Source organism: Lepisma saccharinum, chromosome 17, assembly GCF_977018435.1.
Source record: "Lepisma saccharinum chromosome 17, izLepSacc3.1, whole genome shotgun sequence".
Classification (NCBI taxonomy): Eukaryota; Metazoa; Arthropoda; class Insecta; order Zygentoma; family Lepismatidae; genus Lepisma; species Lepisma saccharinum.
Genome location: NC_139245.1, coordinates 22,050,867 through 22,072,867, shown reverse-complemented (window position 1 = coordinate 22,072,867; position 22,001 = coordinate 22,050,867). Strand labels below are relative to the sequence as shown.

At 38.2% G+C, this 22,001-nt stretch overlaps 2 protein-coding genes across 4 annotated transcripts in view; one reads left to right on the top strand and one right to left on the bottom strand.

Annotated features, from left to right (window-relative positions):
- atk (artichoke) overlaps positions 1-22,001 on the bottom strand; it is a 55,351-nt gene that overhangs the window by 18,334 nt on the left and 15,016 nt on the right. Inside the window, exon 2 of the mRNA XM_083139090.1 lies at positions 2,534-2,697. Within this exon, the coding sequence (XP_082995216.1) occupies positions 2,534-2,679 (146 nt within the window). The 5' untranslated portion in view covers positions 2,680-2,697. The remainder of the gene's footprint in view (positions 1-2,533; positions 2,698-22,001) is intronic.
- Positions 3,194-22,001, top strand: part of Tdh (L-threonine dehydrogenase) — a 94,578-nt gene continuing 75,770 nt past the window's right edge. For 2 of the 3 annotated variants that reach the window (XM_083139095.1, XM_083139091.1), the window contains exon 1: positions 3,194-3,428. In XM_083139095.1, coding sequence (XP_082995221.1) covers positions 3,403-3,428 — 26 coding nt within the window. In that variant the 5' untranslated portion in view covers positions 3,194-3,402. The remainder of the gene's footprint in view (positions 3,429-22,001) is intronic. The other variant, XM_083139093.1, reaches the window with a different exon arrangement.

Genomic DNA, 22,001 nt, shown 5'->3' with positions numbered 1-22,001 from the left:
GACCTCACATAGAACAAATCAGTCGAATCAGCAACAACTTACTCTTCCAGAAGTGAAGTTTCAATAGTTCATACCACTTCGAAAGTTGAGGTGGTAATTTCAATTTCACAGTGTTTCATTGTTGGATCAAGGCAGTTAACTCCGTGAACAATAACGTTGTTTTCCGAGTCTCAAATATTTGTCTCTGGTAATACACCCTCTTGAATCAACACATTTTCTATGGTGATAATATAACACGTTCTCTGTGAGTTATTTCTGTATATTTTTTCTCCAATGGCATAACGTTGTCGCCTTATAATGAAGAGGTTCTGGTTTCTACTGCCCCCTCCCCTGGTGGAAGCGCAATGCACACTGGTTCGGACTCCACTTTAAACTGTAGGATTAGTCCCGATTAGCCTCTCTGAGCATAAAATTCGACTTAAAAACATATAAACAAACTTTTCTTATGGGTATTTCGTGACATACCTTATTTTCTTTACTTCATCTGCATCTACAGATTCTGTTGACCTTTTCGGCTAAACCTCTGAAGCTTCTAAAGTTTAAACTATTCTCATCGTGATTGATTAGTTCTCTGACGCCCTCAAAACAAAGCTTTCCTTCCAACCCCTTCTTCCTTTAATTCTACGTAAGTTAATCACAAGAAAAATCGCATGATTACATAACTGGTAGGCAAAATGTATGTGTGGAACAAGGATTTCTAAATAAAATTAGCCATCCATTATCAATTCAATAATTCTGTTGCTTTTTCCAAACCCACATCACTGTTACATCAAAATTAATATACCTCGGTATTGTAGTGGTTATTGTGACTGCTTCTTATTAGTATTTATTAGTAGAACGAATACAAAGTTGTTATTTTGTATATCATGTAGATATTTGAAAATGACAGGTATGTAAAATATAAATATAAATATAAAAATTGTAATGAAATGAAGAAAGAGACACTTCTGGAATTTCAATATAGACCTAATTAAAAAGTCGAAATATTTTATTGTGTTGCTGGAGGAAGTAACGCTGATGTTTCTACGTATTTGTTTATTTACAGATTATTAATCATACGCAGGCCGGGATTTATATATGTAAAAACCCGGAAATTACAACACCAAGACCCCACCCCAATCCCCTCCACAGTTTCAGTTATAACTTTTCGCCAAGCTACATGAGGTGGTTAGTTATACGTATTTCTACATTTTTCCATCACATCCGAAGTACCTATTTTTTTCTTTATGGCGTACTTTTCAAAGCATACCCTGCATAATTTTACGCCTCCTAAGCCAACTAGCTGCTTCTAATCATAAAAGTATTCAATTGGTCACAGCTTTCTTGTTTCAAGATCTCTAGTAATTCCTTTTGCATTCTAATAACAAAGTTAAAGCAGCTTTTTATGGGAACATTTGAGGCGTTGCGGATACGAAGGGCGAACTCAACAAAAGTACATTTTTAGGAAAATGTGTTTCAAGTTGTGAGGCACGGGGCAAACTCAACAAAAAAAACTTTGGAAATCACACAGGAAACTTTCCGATCTACTCTTACCACGTTTTTTTGTGGAGTTCGCACTGTTCCTGACAACTTGAAACGCATTTCCCTCACAATGTACGTTTGTTCGCCCTTCGTATCCGCAACGCCTCATTTCTAGTATAGATAATATTCATTAGTAAAATATGTAATGAACACCAGAATACACTTATTTATTGCAACATTCACATATCCCTAAGTATATGTACTTAGTGAATTTGATTGGGTGGGCAATCGGGTGGGCACAGGAATTTTTGGGTGGGCACTCGCCCACCCGTGCCCAGCCCTGTCGCCGTCCCTGCAAATCAATCAATCACCGTACACTTATGTAATTCATTACAACATTAATTCTTAACCTGTGGTCCGTGGAGCGCGGCCCTCAAGGGGACTCCATGTCGGCCCGGGGTGTTAGCGAAGAAATTTGTCACGAATGTAAAACATGTTGTCAATTATTAAATAAACAGATTATATAATTAAATTTGTTCCACGGCTTGTTAGAGATAAAAGGGTGAAAATATTCTTTATCGCTTTTACTAATATTGGATATTATTTATAATACAAAACTTCTTCATATAAACTCCACATTTTCAGGTCATTAATAAAACAGGTACGTTCTGCCTGATCACGTTCCATTGATCACAAGATCTGACGCAAATACAATACACCGAGGCAGAGTACCGATGGATGTTTGAAATGAAATGTAGCACCAAACTTATTATACCAATATTAGGCCATCATTCACTAGTTTGTATTTATTTTTACAATAACAAGTGATGAGGCGAGTCTCTGATAAATTCAAAAGTTTAGAACCGCTGGGATACAGACTGGTGGATAAAGACATCTTTGGAGAAACTGCATACGCTTTGGATACATCAATGTTTTATAGTGTATGTATTGCATGTGAATTTAATATAGAAATGGGAGTCTCTACCCCAAAAGTTGAATTTGCACGCTGATCGAAGCGAAAATAGAAAATAAACCAAAGTAAATATAAAGGAAATAAATGTCAAGTTCTTACCATATCTGCATATCGTCTCCCCGAAGTCTGCAGCGGCATGGTAGAATCTGCTGTTCCGGGGGACACGACCTCCCCTTCTCCCCCTGGGCCGCCGCCGCAGCCGCCAATAGCAGCAGCAGCCATGGGCGCCCTCTGCATGCATTCATCACGTCGGCATCTTCCCCCTGCAACAATGAAAGACATAAGGTCAGACAGGCAAAAATATCCATAACAAAAATGCAACATATAGGGGCATGCCCAGGAATTTTAAAAAGGAGGAATTATATATTTTTTAGTAGTCAGTGCTGTATTTTGCCACATTTTCAAGTATCTGATATTCTTTCTTTTATTTAGGAGGGGGCTTATGACCAACTAATCCCCTACAGGGTACGCCACTGACAGTATAAAATTCAATAGTTGTTGTCACAAGGCATTGGTTTGGATAAGGTTTGGAATGAAGGCATTTATCGCTGACATACATTAACTTTGTCACAGCTTTCTCCATGTAGAAATGTAGAAAACTCTTTTCGTTGTAAATATTTTATGTTATGGAATACGATGCGTGGTTTCTCTCAAACCAATGACCGCACGCTACCAGTAACAACCCACCTGTATGTATATTCCTTGTCCATTGAGGAATTATGGGCAACGAACTTCTAATAACCTTGCTTTAGAGTCGGTCTTAGCTGATCAATTGGATATACTACTATGTGTAACTGGTGGAAAACTTGAAATTTGTAACACGTCGTGGAGAGGTTTCAACAGTGCATAAAACAAGTCATTCAAGTTCAATTACAAAACAGAAGATTTTATAGAACTTTCAGAAGAAAGTGAAAAATACGTTGAGGAACAATATAACGCACACACAAACTTTTTTTTTAAAAAAAGGTATGCTAACTAAACTCCTCCAGACGAGGTAAGTAGAGAAATAGGTTGTACCATTAAAAACCTTTTAGAGTAGACAACGATTTCAAAATTAACGTAGAATAAGATGAATTGAGCTTTTGAAGTACGCTGTAATGCTTTTGCTTTTAAATTTGATAACTTTTTCTTAATTTGTACGAGCAAAAATACCACGATTGTTTTTCAAAATCTCAACATTCCGTCCTCATAAACTTTCAAAAGAGAAGGAAATTTAAATGAGACCCAAGTCACCACTAGATGACAGTCTCCATTTCGTGTTTTATCACGTTCTGCTGTCCATTTCACACGCTCCATTCTTCGCCATATTCACATTTTTAAAGTTTTGAGTTACTTTTCCTCACTTCTACGCAAGATCCAGGTATCTACGCCATACAACACTACACTCCACACAAAATAATTCATTAGATTCTCAAAACACAAATCTTTTTCTTTTAAATACTTCCTTTGACATTCCTATTCTCACTTTGACTACCTGACTGCAACTTGTCACTGCCTACGATACATCCCAGGTATCTGAAGCTGCCAACTTGTTCATTACTTTGGTCTCGAATTCTCACGTAAATTTTTTGCCTTGTTTGTTCCCAATAACCATTGCCCTTGTCTTGTTCACATTTATTTTCATCCCGAACTGCTCACAGTGTGTATTTAAGTCTTCTAACATAATTACTATTCACTGTCATTTCTTCTTGTACCAAAATTTCTTGTTGCATTTTATTCTTCTTTCTCCTGTTGTTACTCCGCTCTGGAAACTGTTCTCTACTAATTATTCTAAGAAGATATACCGACAATTATTTATGACGATATTTTGTCCTTGATTCAAAATGTATACGTACATTATTATTAATAATATTTTTACATTTTATTAAAAAATCTTCGGGATAATATTATTAATAATAATAATAAACAGAGAATTATTAGGTTCCGAAATGAGTTTCCTTAATTTTATCCAAGGAAATATAATATGTGTTACTTTAATTTTGCGTACCAGTGTAAAAAAATTCCAATATTCTAATTTAAGAAGACAATTACTTTGATCCCACGCACCTACCGTACGCGTTTCTATGCTCACGCTGTGACTCCATATTCTAAATCAAATTTTCATAATAAATGTTCACAATTAATTTTCCTTGTTGGTAATAAACTGCATTTCCGTCAGTATTCTCCTTTCGTTTAAAGAAATAAATCCAATCTTTTTTATAAACATTGTCACATTCATAATAAATACTATAAGTACTTTCTGTACACTTTCTACTGAATTCATATCGCTCTAAACGAAGTTATTTCAGTAAGTGCACTTGAATAAACATTCACACGGAAATATACGAACGATTGTGATGAGATGGGCTGGAGATTATAATTAGAACGCAGGAAGAGGAATGGACCTCTTATTTTTCCTGCATACTAATTGAAAACACCTGTATACACCTGCATCAAAATGCAAATGGCAGACACCGGTCACACTTTCTACAGACAAACACTTCTACCCTGGTAGAGAAAGTGAACAGTTTCAATTTCCCCTTGCTTCCCCTCGGTACGGGCGTTTTCAGTGCATCTTTTTTCACCGAGAAACTTCGTCTCGAAGCGAGCGGCTCTCCGTGGATACGTCTTCACGCGCTGTGACGTCGTAACGGGGCCTTGAGGGTCAAAGACTGTAACACAAGTTTACGGATTCCTGCATAACACGACTGGATGCGTTAGCACGCCCACGCATGATTGTAGCGGAGTTCCTTCGGCTATTTGCAATTACACGCATGCGTTGCAGCAAAAATGCGTCATGAATTACACCAATAGCATAGCATCCAAGTATAGTCGCTAATTACTGGGGAAGTGCAAAAAATGAAAACCCCAATTATTCAGAAGGAAGTTTCTACAAACCACTTAGTTGGATATTTTCCCTTGGATTGTTTATGTGGTTACCTTCATATTTTATCTTTTTTCCCCGTCTTTCTTTGCCTGTATTTCACTCTCTTGTTTTTAATCGATCTGTCGCTTATCTATGCTTCTTTCTCTCTATCACTGTCTGCTTTTGTCCCTTCTCCCTTTACACTTCATTCGCCTTTTCTTCTCATATTCTCTTTCCCTCCTCTTCCATCTCCGTTTCTCTCTCTCTTGCATCTTTCTCTTTCTCTGTGACGTTTTGTTTCTACTCCTCTCTCGTTTTCCGATTCTGCTTTTCTTTCTTTCCTTCCCCGCTTATTACTTTGTAGCTGCTGATTTTTGTCATCTATTCACAATCATTCCGGTTTTTGATTCCGATTTAATTCCATTCGCAGCGATTCTTCCGGCACACATTCCTTCGCATTCGCTCCAGCCAGCCTCTGTGGCGGTGCGCTACGACGCCAGGGGTTTCGAGTTCGAATCCCGGTCTGGGCATTGCATGGGTTTTCTTTGTGAAGGTCACTTCATCAATTTCATTACATCATCACTCATTTTTATCTTCGCTATTAGCCAAAAGTGGCATAAAACGAAGTAAAATAAAGCAAATTAATTAATCAAGCTAACATTTGCTCCATTTCTGTTTAATTCAGTTTCCTGATATTCTTTTTGGACACATTTGATACCTAGTTTCGATTTCGCCCTTATTCTGTTCTCATGGCTAATCTATAAATAATCACTGTTCGCATGGTTAATCTATAAATAATCAGCTAGATAACTTATATACCCTAGCCCCAGAATCTGTGGAGCAAGTTTGCGCATAGCGGCAGAGAAGGGGAATCGAGTGGACAGAGCGAAGCAGTACACGCTGCTGCGAAAGCTGGTAACTGCAATCGCTTTCCTCCCCTCCACGCAATACCGTTTCCTCTCACGTGTTCATTGGTGGAGCCGTGTCGCGTCACTACTTGCACAGAGATTTGTTTTCGTTCGTTTGCTCCAGATATAGCCGGGACAGAGTATAAGTATTCCTGAATGAGTAACTTTGGTTTAGATAAATTTTCCGCAAATTATGGTTTACGAAAGCTTCGAACGAGACCGAGTCTATGACATTAAGTCTCGTGTCATCTCGATTTTTACAGAGGTCTGTCTCGTTCTCGGTTTCGTCTCGACAAATCCCGAAGGGTCTGGTCTCGTTCTAGTTCTCGTCTCATACCTCTCGCTACCATCCTTAAACACACACCCAAGGTTCGAAAATATTCTCTTCTTGCATTCTCTTACAGTATGGAACAGAACTCGAATAAGCTTCGTGAGTTGTTAACACGGCACGCGCTTCGTACGGCACACCTTCTTCAACCATCTCTGAGCAGTCACCGTAAAACAACTTGCTTCTTCTTTTCTTTCTTCAAGGGAAGCCATGTTTTAGTTTCCCTTTTACGTCTTTCACAGTGCAACCGACGATCCATACGTCTGTATGATAGTTTTCTCTGTGCCAGTAAGAAGAAAAATGGAATCTACTTTCGTTGCTTTCTTCGCACTTTCCCACCCGTTATATTGGAGGAAATAATACGACATTGCCATGTAAAAGGCAAACCGCGTGACGGACATTCATAAAATTGTTAAAACACGATCTCCTGATGATCAACTACATAACTAGGTAGGATGATTTCTTGGAATATTTCGTAGAGTGCATAAAGTACAAAACGAATTGGTTTTTGATTTGATTTGATTTATTTTACTTCGCTTTTCTGCCACGTTTGTTTTCGCGACGATGGGGATGAATGGCGATAAGATTAAATGGATGAAGGGTCAATCACTAACATGTATGGACGACACAACCCAAACCCTACAGAGGATTTATTGGCTGCGAGTCTAGGCGCCAGAGAGCCGCTTGGCGTGCAAGATTGCAGTCACCGAGGTGTACAGTCAACGGCAAAGATAATGGTAGGCAATTTGTCCACCGCTATTTTCATTACTTTTAATTCTAGAGGTCAAATCACCAACCCTGAGACCTTCTGTAAACAAAACCACGTGCATGCAGAAAGCATTGCAAACTCAAAGAAGTAAAATAATCCAGCGTTATTACAGGATTCATTGCGTAAGGTAAAACAACGGCCAATTTGTAGTATGTTATACGCAGCCGGAAATGACGTCTCACTTTAAACCCAATGCTCTTTCTTTTGTACTTATTGCTTCACCTTTATGTTTAACTCTTCGCACCAGTAACCCATGAATTTCGCTTCTTTCTTGCATGCGAATTGAATATATTTTACTTGCATTTTTTTTTAGATAAAATGATATAACATGGTAATGTATTTGAAATTTGTTTGTAGATTTTATGTAAATTGTATCTTATGTAAATAAAATATATAATGGGCATAAACAGCCATATGCAATGCTGTAAGTCCAATAAATACATTGATGATGATGATCAAAACAAGACAAATAAAGTTCGTAAATTTATTGCGGTTGGAAACTTGGACAAGCATCCTAATAACGATTTTTGTTCCGCCAAATATAGTGCACTTCGTAAAATAACTTGGTGATATGGCAAGGCAAGATAAGTGTGAACGTTTTGTAGGAATATGCATTGTAACTTTCAATGAGCTTAGAGATTTGTGTACATAATGATATTCTATAACAGTGGTTATTTTCTAAAAATAATCATGTGAACAGCAAGGAAGTAGTGCCACTTAGTAATATTGCCTGACTTGTCCTTATAAAAATAACATTGCGAGTTCTATGCGTGCGGGAAGGTCTCCGTGTTCTCCGAACTTGTTTTCAAAACACCAGCAAGGACAGCCTTTGAAAAGGTGCGAGAAACAGATTCTACCCAATATTTATGTAACGTTCTGTCAGTGGTATCCTGAGAAACCAGTAAAAGAAGTGGTTAAGTTGGTATCCCAGTGCAGTGGTGTGTCGAGTGTCTGCAGTTTTAAGGGTTATGAAAGAGAGAATGACCGGGAAAGTAACAATGTTAGCGGCTGCATATTCGTCTGATGTTTTGAGAGCGTGTTCTCACATTCAGAGGCTCTTATATAAAATGAATAGATCCAGCGAACTATGAGTGTAACAGCAGATGATTGCGGTCATGAATCAGCTGACGCGGAGTGATACATCGAATCGGTGAGGCGGTTTGTTTACAGAAGGTCTCAGGGTTGGTGATTTACACTTTACATCCTGTGTGGTTTAAGGAATGAAACTATGTTGTTTCGAAGCAGGCATTACCCTCTACTTATTGACGTCATTATTTCAGTTCATTATCATAATACTGTGAAATACAGACCGAATGAAAATGGTGATTGACAATTCGCCTACTGTTACTTTTGCCGTTGGGTGTACTACGTGGAAGTTAGGTTGACTTTTGGGTACTTGCTAATGAGTAACATGGCATGCAATTTAAACAACTTTGAATTATGCTAAGGAAGCAGTGCACTTTATCGTCACATGAGCATCATTAAGTATGAACTGATAATCTTTACAGTTTAAACTTATTGACAGCATTCGTTTAGAGAAACGTTCAGTTATCTATTGAACCTTCTGGATTTGTGAATTCTGACCACGAACAACGGTTTGGGGATATTTTCCAGCAAATTGTCCAAAGTGTCTTCCACCTCTTCTTGGATAACGGAAAGCTTGAATTCATTATTTATCTTTAATTGGACTTGTCGACATTGCAACCGAGTGTCCTTGATAGATATATATACACACACACGTTTGTGTGAAAGGAAATCTTATTTGTTTCCCGAAGAGTTTGAATTCTACGTCTAGGACTGTATCTCTCAGAGATCGTACGTCGTCGGTAGATGGAGGAATATTTACTTATACAGCACTCACTAAACAGGCACAGAAATAATTTAAACTATAATGCTTTGCGTGGATGAAAAATATGGAATCCCCCGTTTGTTATTGTGCTGTCAGGTCAGGATAAATACCTTGCTATTCCGATTAAGCTCGCTCAATACAATTAATTACAAGTACATTGGAGAAATACATAATCAGATGCTCAACCAGAGAATGCCTAAGTTGTGCATCCAAATGAACAACCAACAAAAACCAGCTCAAAATGATGATTTTGAAGGAACAGGACAACCAGGGAGTTAAAGTAAAAACAAAGCATGAACGGCAAGAGGATAGAGAAAGACAAGGAAAAGGAGACGGAATAATTATATAATACTCAAGAGAAACGAAATGTTCAAAAACAATAACACGTCGTAGGTTACACTAAAAATTAAAAAGAAAAATACTACTGAGTTAACACCAAAAGTTGCGCAATTGGTGAAACACAACATAGGATTCAACAGCCATCGGTGTACCAAGTTATCAAAGCGGTGCTGAACAAGAGCTTTGCCACCAGGTGGGTAAGGAAAGCCTATAGCTCACCGTGAACAACACTAGCCACCTTCCTGCCCACCCAAATGGCGTATATAAACTTTCAGAATAATTTACAGTAGAGTAAGAATCAGACACGCACGCGCGCGCACACACAGCGAGAGGGGAGGGGGTGAGAGAAAGTACGAGACAGAAATGAAGAGAAAGAGATAGAGAAACAAATGGAGAAAGAAGAATATATATCAACAGAGGAGAGAGAGAGATAAACTAGGAAGAATGAAAAAGAAAGAGAGAAAGAAGATCTTAGTAGCCATGATCGCAACGCCATAACAATTACCACAGAAGCAGGGGTCCATGTAAAAATTCAGATGGGCCCTTGCTTTGAAGCCACCCGAATTGCATTCTATGGCAATACACACAAGCCACAACTAGTGCTAGACAGTGCCAGTTTCCCATTAACACCAAGTCTGAGCATAGGCGTAGCTAGAACTTTATATTTGGGTGTGCACAAAGAAAAAAATTAGGTCTTGTACCTTTTTTAATAGCATATTTTGCAACACAATCACTTGGCTCTTTAACTGCACTGATGTTTGTGAAGGAATATAAATTCACTAAATGACAGTGTTGAAAATTTCTGAATATATGTAGTAGAAAAAAATCAAATTGCATAGAAATTACACAGACACAAAATGTTCATAAATGTTACAAACAAATTCATCAAAATACACGTCATCTATAACAAGAGACGTCTTCAAAAGGTACAATGTTCTTAAACCCATCAATAACTTCATTTACATCAATAGACTAAGCTTTTTCCTGTTCCACAAATAGCAAGAGCAGGGCTTCCAATCTATCCTGCTTCTGAGTTGCTCTTAATTTAGTTTTAACTTGGGTAAGCTTGGAGAAAGCTCTCTCACACGTGCAGCTTGTGGCAGGTATAGAAGAAAGGCGCTGCAGTACAGAGTAGAATGCAGTAAATATCTTCTTTCTCCAATGACATCAAAAAATCGAAAATCTATAGACACCCGCTTCATCAGCGATAATTAGGGACATTGAATTTTCGCGATGCGCGAAATCGCGAAATGTGAAAAGAAGATGAAATTTTGAACATTCTGCAAGTAACTACACCCCCAATGATGAAATATGCATGAGTTTTATTCGCGAAGTAATGCGAAATGTGTGCTTTTCCACGAAATGAACGCTTTTTCGCGAAATAACCGTGAAATATCATCAAATTAAGTAGAAAACACGCAAAACCCGGCAATCGAGGTAGTGCGCGCAAACTGTCGATTTGTAACGAAACGTTTGCCTAAAGTTTCCTACCATTTGCAGATGAAGAACGTTTTATTTTCGATCACATCAGGAAGACGCTGCAAATTGGGATTTCCCATGCACATAATCTGAGTTCGAAAACTTCGCTCCCTGTGAAGCTGCATTCCTTTCTTCCCCCGAATGTCTATTGAACTTCCAGTTTCATTGAACTTGCTAGCTGTAGCAGCGATAAGATTAGTCTGTTCCGGCACATCAAGGGAAACAATGGTGTCATTTGTGTTCAGTCATGAATGAATTTTGTTTATCGTCATGTGATTTTCAACATGTGTTTGTGTATGTGCAGTAGTGATTATTTTATTTGTTAGACAGCAAGGATATCATTTAAATACATACAATGAATAAATCACTTGAGATATGCAATTTAGAAATGAAGTGTTTTGTGTTGATGTTTTCTTTTTGGTTGGACAGTTAAGTACTTGTGTATGTGTACAGTATATAAAAATGAAGTAGTTTATCAGTTTATAGCTCTTCTGTATGTTGTTTCCTCTCATGATGAAAAAGTGTGTGCCAATTTTTTTTTCCACCGCTGGTATATACCGCTGATCTAACATTTTATTTACCGCTCTCCTCAGTTTTTATTTACCATAAATTTGTCTCCCCAGCGATAATGCACACGTTTGTACCAAGTAATGACATTTTCAACTTCTTACAAACTGCCGCTCTTATTGAAATATCTGTATTTAATTCTCTTTGATAAAGCAGCCCATTAGGGTGTGCCTAGGTACACCCGGCATACCCCGTAGCTACGCCTATGAGTCTGAGTATTTATGAGATCAAGCTTGTTAGATGTTGCTTTGCGTTTGCACCACACTCTTTACAGTGTACAGAGGATAAACGATGAAGGCCACAGAAAAGTAAGAGAGAGAGGCAGAGAAAGAGAGCTGGGAAAGAAAGAAAAATAGTGAATCAAGCAGAAATGTAGAAAAATATTCGAAGAGAAATAAAGAACTGAACCATCAGGAAGATGATACGACAAGAATCGCAAAACCGGAAACGAGATCGGTTCTTAAACCACCACAAGGAAAGACAAATGATAACATTGTGGTGCACAGCAAGAAAATAACTATTCGAGGCGTCCTGAAGCATGTCTGCGATCGTTTTTGTTACGTCGAACTCTGAAATCACTGGATCCGTATCGAAACAAATGCCAATTTGAATGCACAAGCGTTCATTCTGAGACTTTCAAAACGCACGCCATCGTCGCCATCTTGTGACAGTTTCGCTCGAGTTCATATCTGTTTGCGTGAGATCCAACACAAGTAACACATGAGAGATGATATATTACTGAATTATTTAGCGAGATTCCTTACAAAACTTTATTGCGGGCCAAGTGTTTCCCATATTTATTGAAGTTCGACCAAGTGTGGAGTTCACCTGTTTGGTGTTCATAGGCCAATGTCAAGTGACAAAGTTCTGGTAATACGAAATGAATAGTAAAAGCTATAAATGCGGGAAATTTTCCCGGATTCGAAACCCGCTGGACGCACATAGTGGTTCGGATCCCACTTTAAACTATAGTCCAATCCCGATTAGCCTATCTGTGCATAACGTGGAGTAAAAAAAAAAACTCAAGAGAAAACATCAATATTTTATTAGTGTTATCAAGACAATATTATGAATTTTATCAATCTTAGGCAAGCTAATTATGGTTTATTGATTTGTTGTTTTAAGGCCTCTTTATGCACAGTAAGGCTAATCGGGACAGGATCTACAGTTTAAAGTGGAATCCAAATCCACTATGCTCCTCCACCGGGTATTGAACCTAACTTTACATCATGCTTCTAACCACGGTGTTTAAACATTCATATATTGGTAAATATTCCAAGACAGATATACACTGCAGCCGACTACATTGGCTGACTGGTTAGCACAGAGCGCTACGACACCAGGGGTCTCGGTTTCGAATCCCGGCCTGGGATTCTTTGTAAATGTCTCTTCATCAATTTCATTATATCATCACTTATCCTCATCTTCGCAATTAGCCAAAAGCGGCAGTAAAGCGAAGTAAAATAAATTAAATCAATCAATCAACAAACACACTGTTGCGGGGACACGAATGCTGAAATCTGAACCTGAGACATTGATCCTATCCACATGTATAAAACACCAATATATGTATTTGTATTTTTGTTATTTAGCGTCGCATTTCTTCCACGTTTGGCTAATCGCAACGACGATGAGTGATGATCAGATTGAATTGATGAAAGGACGCTCACAAAGAGCACTAATGTCCAGGTCGAGGCCGCGAAATGTTCTCAGTTACAACTAATTTTATTTTTGGAGAAACTCAGGAATTTTTGGGCAGTACTTAAGCTACACTTGTACAATTAAACGTTAAAATTTAGAGTTTCTAACTGGAATTTAATTCAAATTTATTTGATTTCTTTAATTTATGTACTCTTTCTTTTTTTCACTCTTCGTTACATGCAATTGAATATGTTTGACAATTTTAGTGTAAATTAGTGAAGAAATATATAATAAATTAAAGTAATTGAAGATAAATTTTAGAAAGACGAACCACATGTAAATCAAATAAAATTAAATTAATTTATATTAAATTCCAAAGTACTGCTTTTTAGGGCCTGGTTCAACATCACATGAAAAATGCAGATTTGGAATAAAAGCCTCTTTGATTACTAATTTTTCTTTGCTCGTGGGTGAGGTAATTGGATTATGAGTCATACTTTGACCGCCTTGCTCTCGTAAAGTCTCCTGAAGGTGACAATTTAAGTTATTAAGAGACAATATGTGACTTCTTCTTGCCAAAGGAAAAAATAATAGGTTTTGCGATTTAAGCAATTGTTACAAAAATTTACAGATGTTCCAGAGTGCATTAGTTCCTCTGAGATATTTATTTTTGGCGCGAAAGTGGTCTACTTCGACGCAAAGAAAAGTGGAACGAATTCTGCAGGGCAGCGAGAAAATGAACCCAATCAACTTCCGTTCCTTGTCAAGCGTGTAAAGCGCTATTTCCTTTGTTTTCGCATGCCAAAATTCCTGAAAGGAGAGAAATGCTTTGCATGCTGCAAAGCAATATGTTGTTGATGGGCGTGGGTGGGGTAGTTAGGGTTACCAGACGTTCGATTTTTCCCGAACATGTCCTACATTTTAGCCTTATGTCCGGCGTTCGGGAGGAATTTGAAAAATATCACAATGTCCTAGATTTTGAGTGGAACAAAATATTAATTAGGAAAATACGTGTTTCAGTTAAACAGAGAGAAATCATGCAAGTTACAAGTCTATTGACTGCACTCCCAAACTCAATAGTGAAATTTATTTTGATTCAGTCACTGCCGAGAAAGAAAATTAAGGTTTCTGCTGAAACACTGGGCCACATTCTGATGATGTCACTTTTCAGTGCCTGAGTGGAATTTCTTGCCTTGGGGTTTATACTGATGGAAGAAGCTGTTTTCCATTCTTATTCAATATTTTGATTGTAAAGCAGGAGTTGTAGAGAACAAAGTTATTGAACTATAAACTACCCTAGATGAAACTTCTGGAACTATTTCAAGTTATGGTATGGTAATTGCTGAATATTTGTTTGCTATTCCAGGTCATAATGAGAGAGTACTTTCATTACCATCAGCACAACGGAGTCATGAGAGAAATAATGTTTTCAAAAAGTCTGTAAAAGGTTTGGTGCTGGGGTTCAGTATAATTTCAAAGAGTTTGACTGTTCAGTCTCTCATAAATGTTATTTGACTAAGCTTGAAATGTTGATAAAAATTGGCTCTTTTGTGAAGTGTCAGTTAAATCAAGTAGTAAGCCGGCCCCCGTGGCGGAGTGGTTATCACATCGTGCTGCGACGCCAGGGGTCCCGAGTTCGAATCCTAGCTTGGGCATGGACGTTTGTGATGTCTATTCATCAATTTTATCATATCATAACTCATCCCCATCTTCGCAAATTAGCCAAAAGTGGCAAAAGAAGCGAAGTAAAATAAATCAAGTCAAGATTTTTTTAAAAAATCAAGTGGTAAGAAATGTATTGTGTAGTATTGATTCCAAGTTTGGAAATTTTGCATTTAAGAATTCATTAAGAAATCGTATTTTTTAGAAAGCTGAATATTTTAAATTGCTTTCTAATATGTTCTGGAAATGTGTATTATTTATTGCGAATGTTTTGTGTCCTACATTTTGGGACATTATGTTCTACATTTTCCTTGTAGCGATCTGGTAACCCTTGGGGTAGTGTATGATCGTGAGTTCTTCGGAATATGGAGTTGGATTTCCCACAACAAAACTGGTTGTGATTGCCTTCCAGCATTTGGAAATATAGCCATGGGCGTAGTTAGGTAGGGGCTAGTGCAGGCTAAGCCCCCTCCCCAGAGTCTGAAATTAGCCTCCCCAAACGCATGCGACATATGCATAAAATAATTAAGGAAAGATAAACTGCACACAAAATTAGAAAGTTTATCATGACATTTTCCATTCCTTTTGATTAAAGAGTTTGTTAATAGTAAAAGTCAACACCGCAAGCACTGTCAGCCTGCAGTTTCCACGTTTCAACGGACATCGCTGTGTGCGGTGTTGCCACATTCTACATACATCCTTACTCCATTGAATAAAAATCTGTATAAAATCGTTTTCGGAATGTGAATTGATAATATAGATAAAGGATTTTAAAAACCGATGCACTTAATATTGCATTAGCAGGACTACCCAATACCAAGAAAACGTTGTTTCGGAAAATTGATAACTGTTTTTCACTAATTTTTAAAATCTGAAAATTACGAATTGTGTTTAAAACCTTTCTGCCTGCACCGCACTAAAATTTCATCACGATCGGGCCATTTGTTATTTATAGAATTTCAAAAAAAGCGATAATGTGCAAAACTAAAAAAAATGGCAATTTTTTGTTCTCACGACGATAAAAAATAGAAGGCATACTCAATTTTCTACAGGTATCGTTCCTACAATATTTGTGATTTGCTCCCATTTCGATGAGTTATCAAAAACTAATTAATGCACTTTTACGCGTACCCATCAGAAACGGTCATCCTGTAAATAGATCTACTGACTCGATATAATGCTGCAGACAAAACAAGAGGCTATGACTGTAGCCATGTCCACTTGTCGATCCGGGGTCAGGGACGGCCGCATGGTTCGGGACGTCCAAGTATTTCACAAACCGGAAGTCGTTCTCAGGACAAGGACCTAGTTTTTCCAAGCCGAGGAGCAAGCAGCGGAAGCGAGCCAACGCAGGGCGCTTTCAACACTTTGCTTGCTTCTGGAAGCTTTACCTTTTACCTTCGTGTGTGGCAAAGGTGCAAATTATCTTCATTACACATCTTAAACAAACGCATGCAAAATTCCACATTGGGTGGGTGGGTAAAGGCTTTTGTCCGTGTGAACATGTATCTCTTTTCTTTGCACCTTATTCATTTCCTTGCTTTTTTAATACTTTTGCTATCTCCATCACAGCTTGTGTCAATTATGTGACAAGTATGGGTAACCATATTGCTAGCGCGTCGTTTCAACTAGTAAGTACTGAGACGATGTAAATCTTAGTCTTCGATGCCTTGTATGTAAAAATGGAGACAAGAATGAGACTGGGACCTCCGAGGCTTAATGTCCGAGACTCGTTCTAAACTTCGGTATGATAGTTGAAAAAATACCTATGCCACAGTCGTTATAGTTTCCGACACAATGTATCCAATCTCTACCCTCCTTACCAATTTCCTTTACGTCCATCTCAATATTGTCCTTTCTTCGTTCTCGTCTTTCTTTATCTTAAACTTGTCTAACAAGGAATAGAATAGTAATTGAATGGGTCTTTATTTAAACCGACGTGTTTCGGCCTCATGGGCCGTTCTTACAACCAACCAACCCTTGTCATTGGTACAATGAATCATTGAGAAACAAAGAAAAACATAATGATCAGTATGATACAATAAAGATAATACAAATATTATGCAATGATAGAATAATACCTTCAATAGAGAAGCATTTTGAGGAACAGTTATTGAGAATTTTTGTACATCAACGTGAATGTCAAGTATTTTCTTCTTTGTTGATATTTAGCCAAGGGAGATTTTTAGAATACAGTTTTAGGTTAAATATGAAAAGTATACTTTTTTGAAGTTTGCAGTTTAAGCCCTGGAAAATATTGATGTAGATATGCTCGAGCGCAATAGTCTAATGTGGGTAGGACAATTCCGTGCATGAGACTATCTTCAACATTATCGTCCAGAGTATATGTTTTAAATTATACATATTTTTTTTTACAAGGCCTCCCCGATGGCGTAGTGCTAACGTCGTCCCCTTGTAATCAAGGTGTCCCGGGTCCGATACCCGACCCGGTGGAGGCTCATAGTGGTTCGAATCCCACTTTAAACTGTAGGTCCAGTCCCAATTACCCTTACTGTGCATAAAGTGAACTTAAACACCAAATCAATCAATCAATCAGTAAAGTTTCTCACAATACATTCGGCTTGTGCCTCTCAATTTAAGGGTTTGTCGAACACAATCACCAGACTTTTGCTTGAATTAACTTCGCTTATCGTCATTCCGAAGAAAGAACATTTTATTATTTTTTTAAGGGTAACTTGAGTTCCTATGGCCACGAAGCAAGATTTTGTTGGATTTAATTGGAGTGAGTTTCTACGTAACCAATTTGTTACAGCGACAAGATCGAATTGGAGTTTGATAATCGCATTCTGTGTAACATTGGTGCAAACAGGCATAAATAGAGATTTTAGAGTCGTCAGCATATTGATGGTAGGTAAATCAAGGAATATGAATACATTTTGTTATTGCAAAGAAATACTCTCTTCTAGAAACGTTTGATATTGTAATGGACCTTCATGTTACCACCACTCTCAGCTCTAGTATTGTATTATATTACATACGTTGACTATGAAACTTGCTTAGATCATCGTGTAATATGTTACGCTCAGGTGTTGCCGCGGTCATGAATGCGTCACGTGACTTCACGCACTGAACCATGGTTCTACCAACTTGCTCTGGTGGTAGAGAGCAACATACCTTTCTCGAATTGATATCGTCTCCACGATGCCATTTTCTCCGACCAGCACATGTTGGTCATGTGCTTAGTTTTATATGACTTTCGCTGAATTGTCCTCTGTGATTCATTTCATGGTGTCGTAGGGTTTTCTTAGACGTCACGCAACTGTTGCGTTCAGGGGTTGCTGTCCTTTCCAGCCACGAACACGCAGTAAATCCGTTACGCATTCAGGTGTATTTTGCTTTTTGGTGCTCACAGTTTGTGTCCTGAACCGAGAAAGACGTCCTTGTCTACAAGAGAAATTTTTATTTTCCTTCAGATTCTTCTGCAGCCTTTCATTTTTTGACATTTTTTTTAGCCGTTGCGGACACGAACTGGGAATAGATGGATTCAAGCACAGGTATCTAGTAGCACCAGACCGGCAATGTTGGATCCACACTTGAATATATTATCCTTCTTGGTGTTCTGTGGATTCAGGTGGATGACATTTAAAAGTGTACACTTTGCTTATTTGCTCAGAGATACCTGTTGATTCAGCAAAGCAAGAACTGTTTTATGAACGCAATCTCTCATCGTATACTTTGACGAAAATACCAGGCCTGGTGATCGTGATGGTTGCGAGTGAACTATAAATTTATGTTTACAATATGTATGTAATAACTAGGACCCGGAACTTTATGTCCTATAAAACTGTAAAATATGTATGTAATTATGTCATAAAAATTGAAAAATATGTCAGAAAAAGGTAGAAATATTCTCAGTAAATCCAAAAATATGCACAACAGTACTTTCGAATTTCTCATAATACGGGATTCAGTATCTTCCAGGGAAGATCGACTAAGCTGGGGGTGGAGTATTAAATGAAGCCAGAATCCCGCACAACAATGAGAGAACATTTTCTCTCAATAATGTTTGAATGGCTATTAATTGTCGGCGGCATAAAAAAGGGGGGTATTATTGTTCTATTATTAGTTGGTAAGAAAAGACTGCATGGTTCGTAATTTCCTTATCCTAGCATCGATAATATGAACTAACTATCAGTTGCGCTAAATATACGAAGAAAAATTATAAAAATAACAGAGTATATGCAAGACAATTACGAAATTATACAGAAATACGTCTTATTACGAGAAAATTGAAGAAATATGTTGTAAAAACGCGAAATTGGTAAAATATGTCAGAATATGCTTTATCAAGTTGGTCTATTTCGGCTGATTTTCATCAGATATGTAAAGATCTCGCCCCAGTACACGATCCGATGCCAAATAAAAAATATGTTATAACATAAAGTCCCGGGCCTTAGTAATAACATTTTTGGTAACTGAAAAAATTTCTTGGTGACCGTGTATTGACTCACAATCTCGTCATCGAAGTTTCAATCCATCTTCGTCATCGTGATTAGTCAAAAGTGGAAGAGTGCGACACAAATTAAGAAATGAGAAGTAAACAGGAGAGAGACAATAAGAAGGAGAGAGAGAGAGAGAGAGGGGGGAGAGAAAGAAGAAGGAGTCAGAGAAAATAGCAGATAGAAGGAAGAGAAACATGCAATGGAGACGAGAAAGAGATGCATTAAGCATTCGAGATTTCGTGAACATAATGTCACTTCGTTCCTATCTCTGCCTCTCTATCTATGATTTTAGTCTGATTCTATCAAGAGCGTACCAGGTACGGATCCACGGTGAGGGCGATATGGGCCATCGCCCCTCCCAACTGCCACGTTTCTGTATATATTATTGGGCTTAATATTTTTGAAGTCAAATGTGCCTTTTATCACCAAGTTTAACAGGCTCGAGAATATTTTTTAATTTGATTAAAGTCCACTTGATTGTCATGATAGCCTGAACGGAAAAGAATATACAGTTTAAATTTAGATCCGAACCACTGTGTAATAAGCCTCAAAATGGAATCGGATCCGAGACCCTCGAGAGAATAGGTTTTCTCTCTTTGTTTATTCAGTTTACTCCTCGCCTTGTCAATGGGATTAATTATTAGAACAACATACAATACGACATAAAATATTCAAGCCCTGAACCCTTATTATTGTAAAACAATACGCTAATCTAGAACATGGTTCTATAATAGTCCACTAGTCTTCAGAACGTGGTTCCTGTTTACAGTTTAGGTTAGAATTGATTCTCTGTGAGGTAAGATCCCCCCCCCTCCCCCAACTGCAACTTCTGGATCCGCAACTGGGGCGTACTGGCTTAGCCAGTGATCCCCCGGAACATGGTACTGTATATTGGACTTCAACCTAAATGCAGAATGAACTCTGTCTGGAAACAACCACAATACAGCTTCTTGTTTTGGGGCATGTTGACCCTCACGTTATACAACTGTTCTTTGAGCAGTACGGACAGTAAATAGAGATCGATACACCGGCACAAATCCTAAAGAAAATAAAAGTGAATAAACATGTTTTCAGGAAGTTACGTAGTGCACAGTAGGACTGTGTATTCCCAGCAAGGTTTTATCTTTCCGCTCAATCTTATTTCCTGTCCTTTCCTAACTTCTGTTCTGCGCGGAAGAAAGTGTAAATATTTCATTCACGGGTGAATGCATATATATCCTGCTTTACATTAGCAGTCTCCCCGTGTTGGATTCTTTGAAGAATTGCAGGATGCACGCCTAAATTCGTGGCATTTTTATTCCCCCGCGGCAAATATCCATTCTCGATCGTGTTGGGAAATCGCTGGAAGAGAAATGGTGTTTGTCACGGATTCGTGCAACCTGGTGGTTGTTTTTTCCCCTCTGCGGCAACTAATATTATGTCAGGAAATGACAATTTATTGTAAGTTGGTAAAAAGCAGAGTATGTCGTGTGTGTAGATAAGAGGTTTTCAGCATGGAGTTTTAGACAGATGCACTATCACGTTATTTTACATTTCTCTGCAATGTACTTTCAAAATACTTATGCTCTTACATAAAACTTTATGAACAGAGAGATTGGGAAGACCTGTTAGTGACAGGAAATACTGGTATATGTTCTCTGAAACTGTGTCCTGTAAAACGCGCCCAGTGAAAATTGCGCCCAGCGAAAATAGCGCCCAGTACGGTCCCTACCTGTCAGAGTAAAACACGCCCAGCCAAAATAGCGTCCGGTACTGTCCCTACCTGTCAATTAATCATATTTTTCAAATAAAACTGACTCCCATCACACTTTATCCACACTTTTCTTCGTTTGCCTTCCATACTTAACTCTGTCCTTATTAACGCACACACTGAAGTTTCTGCTTCTGTCTTCATACATTCGATCACGTCTTTAATTTTTTAGGATTCGGCTTTCCCAGCATATTATTAATAATTTTTTTGTGTCAGCCTTCTACAGCGTTGTTGGTTCGATGGCGCTGTCTGTAGCAACTCCAAAGACTGACCGGGACTTCACAATTTTCTAACCACCTCTCCACAAAATAGTCGAAAAATTCAGAAAGCTTGGCGACTGTAGGTGCTTGGGAATGTACGCTCGAGCTAGCCATGAGAGACATCTTCAGGCCGAAGGAACGCCAGCGCAGCACACATGCGGATATGTAATCTTACTTCTTCATTTTCCCTGTATTCGCGAGTAAGTCCCAATTCTTGCACTTTTCTCCACAGACATTTTTTCATGTGGAAATGGCATCCATGAACTTCAACTGACGGGAACACAACTTTTAGTGCAGAAATCGCTGCTGATTCAAAATCAGCGGTCACATTTTTAGGATTCCATTCTTTAATATATTCAAGTACATTACGAAAAAGACGTATGTATGTCTTTTGTTTGGTAAGAATGCAAAGGCCACTGGATAGATGTTTGTTTCACTCTTTGAACTTCCAAAGTCTGCATGGATCGTGTATTTGAGAAAATTGCTTGCTACAGATTTTAAAGGTTCCATCCATAAAAAAAAATCATGTTTACCGCGGTGGAATATGACTCATGGGGAGCAGGTGGGCCGTGACTCATGATGACCAGGCAGTCGCTAGGAATGAATACTTAAACTGGTCACGATTTACACAGATTTTTGTATGGGCGCGATTTTCATATATTCCTCTGAAACTGCGCGAACACACACACAGAGTAAAAATATGTTAT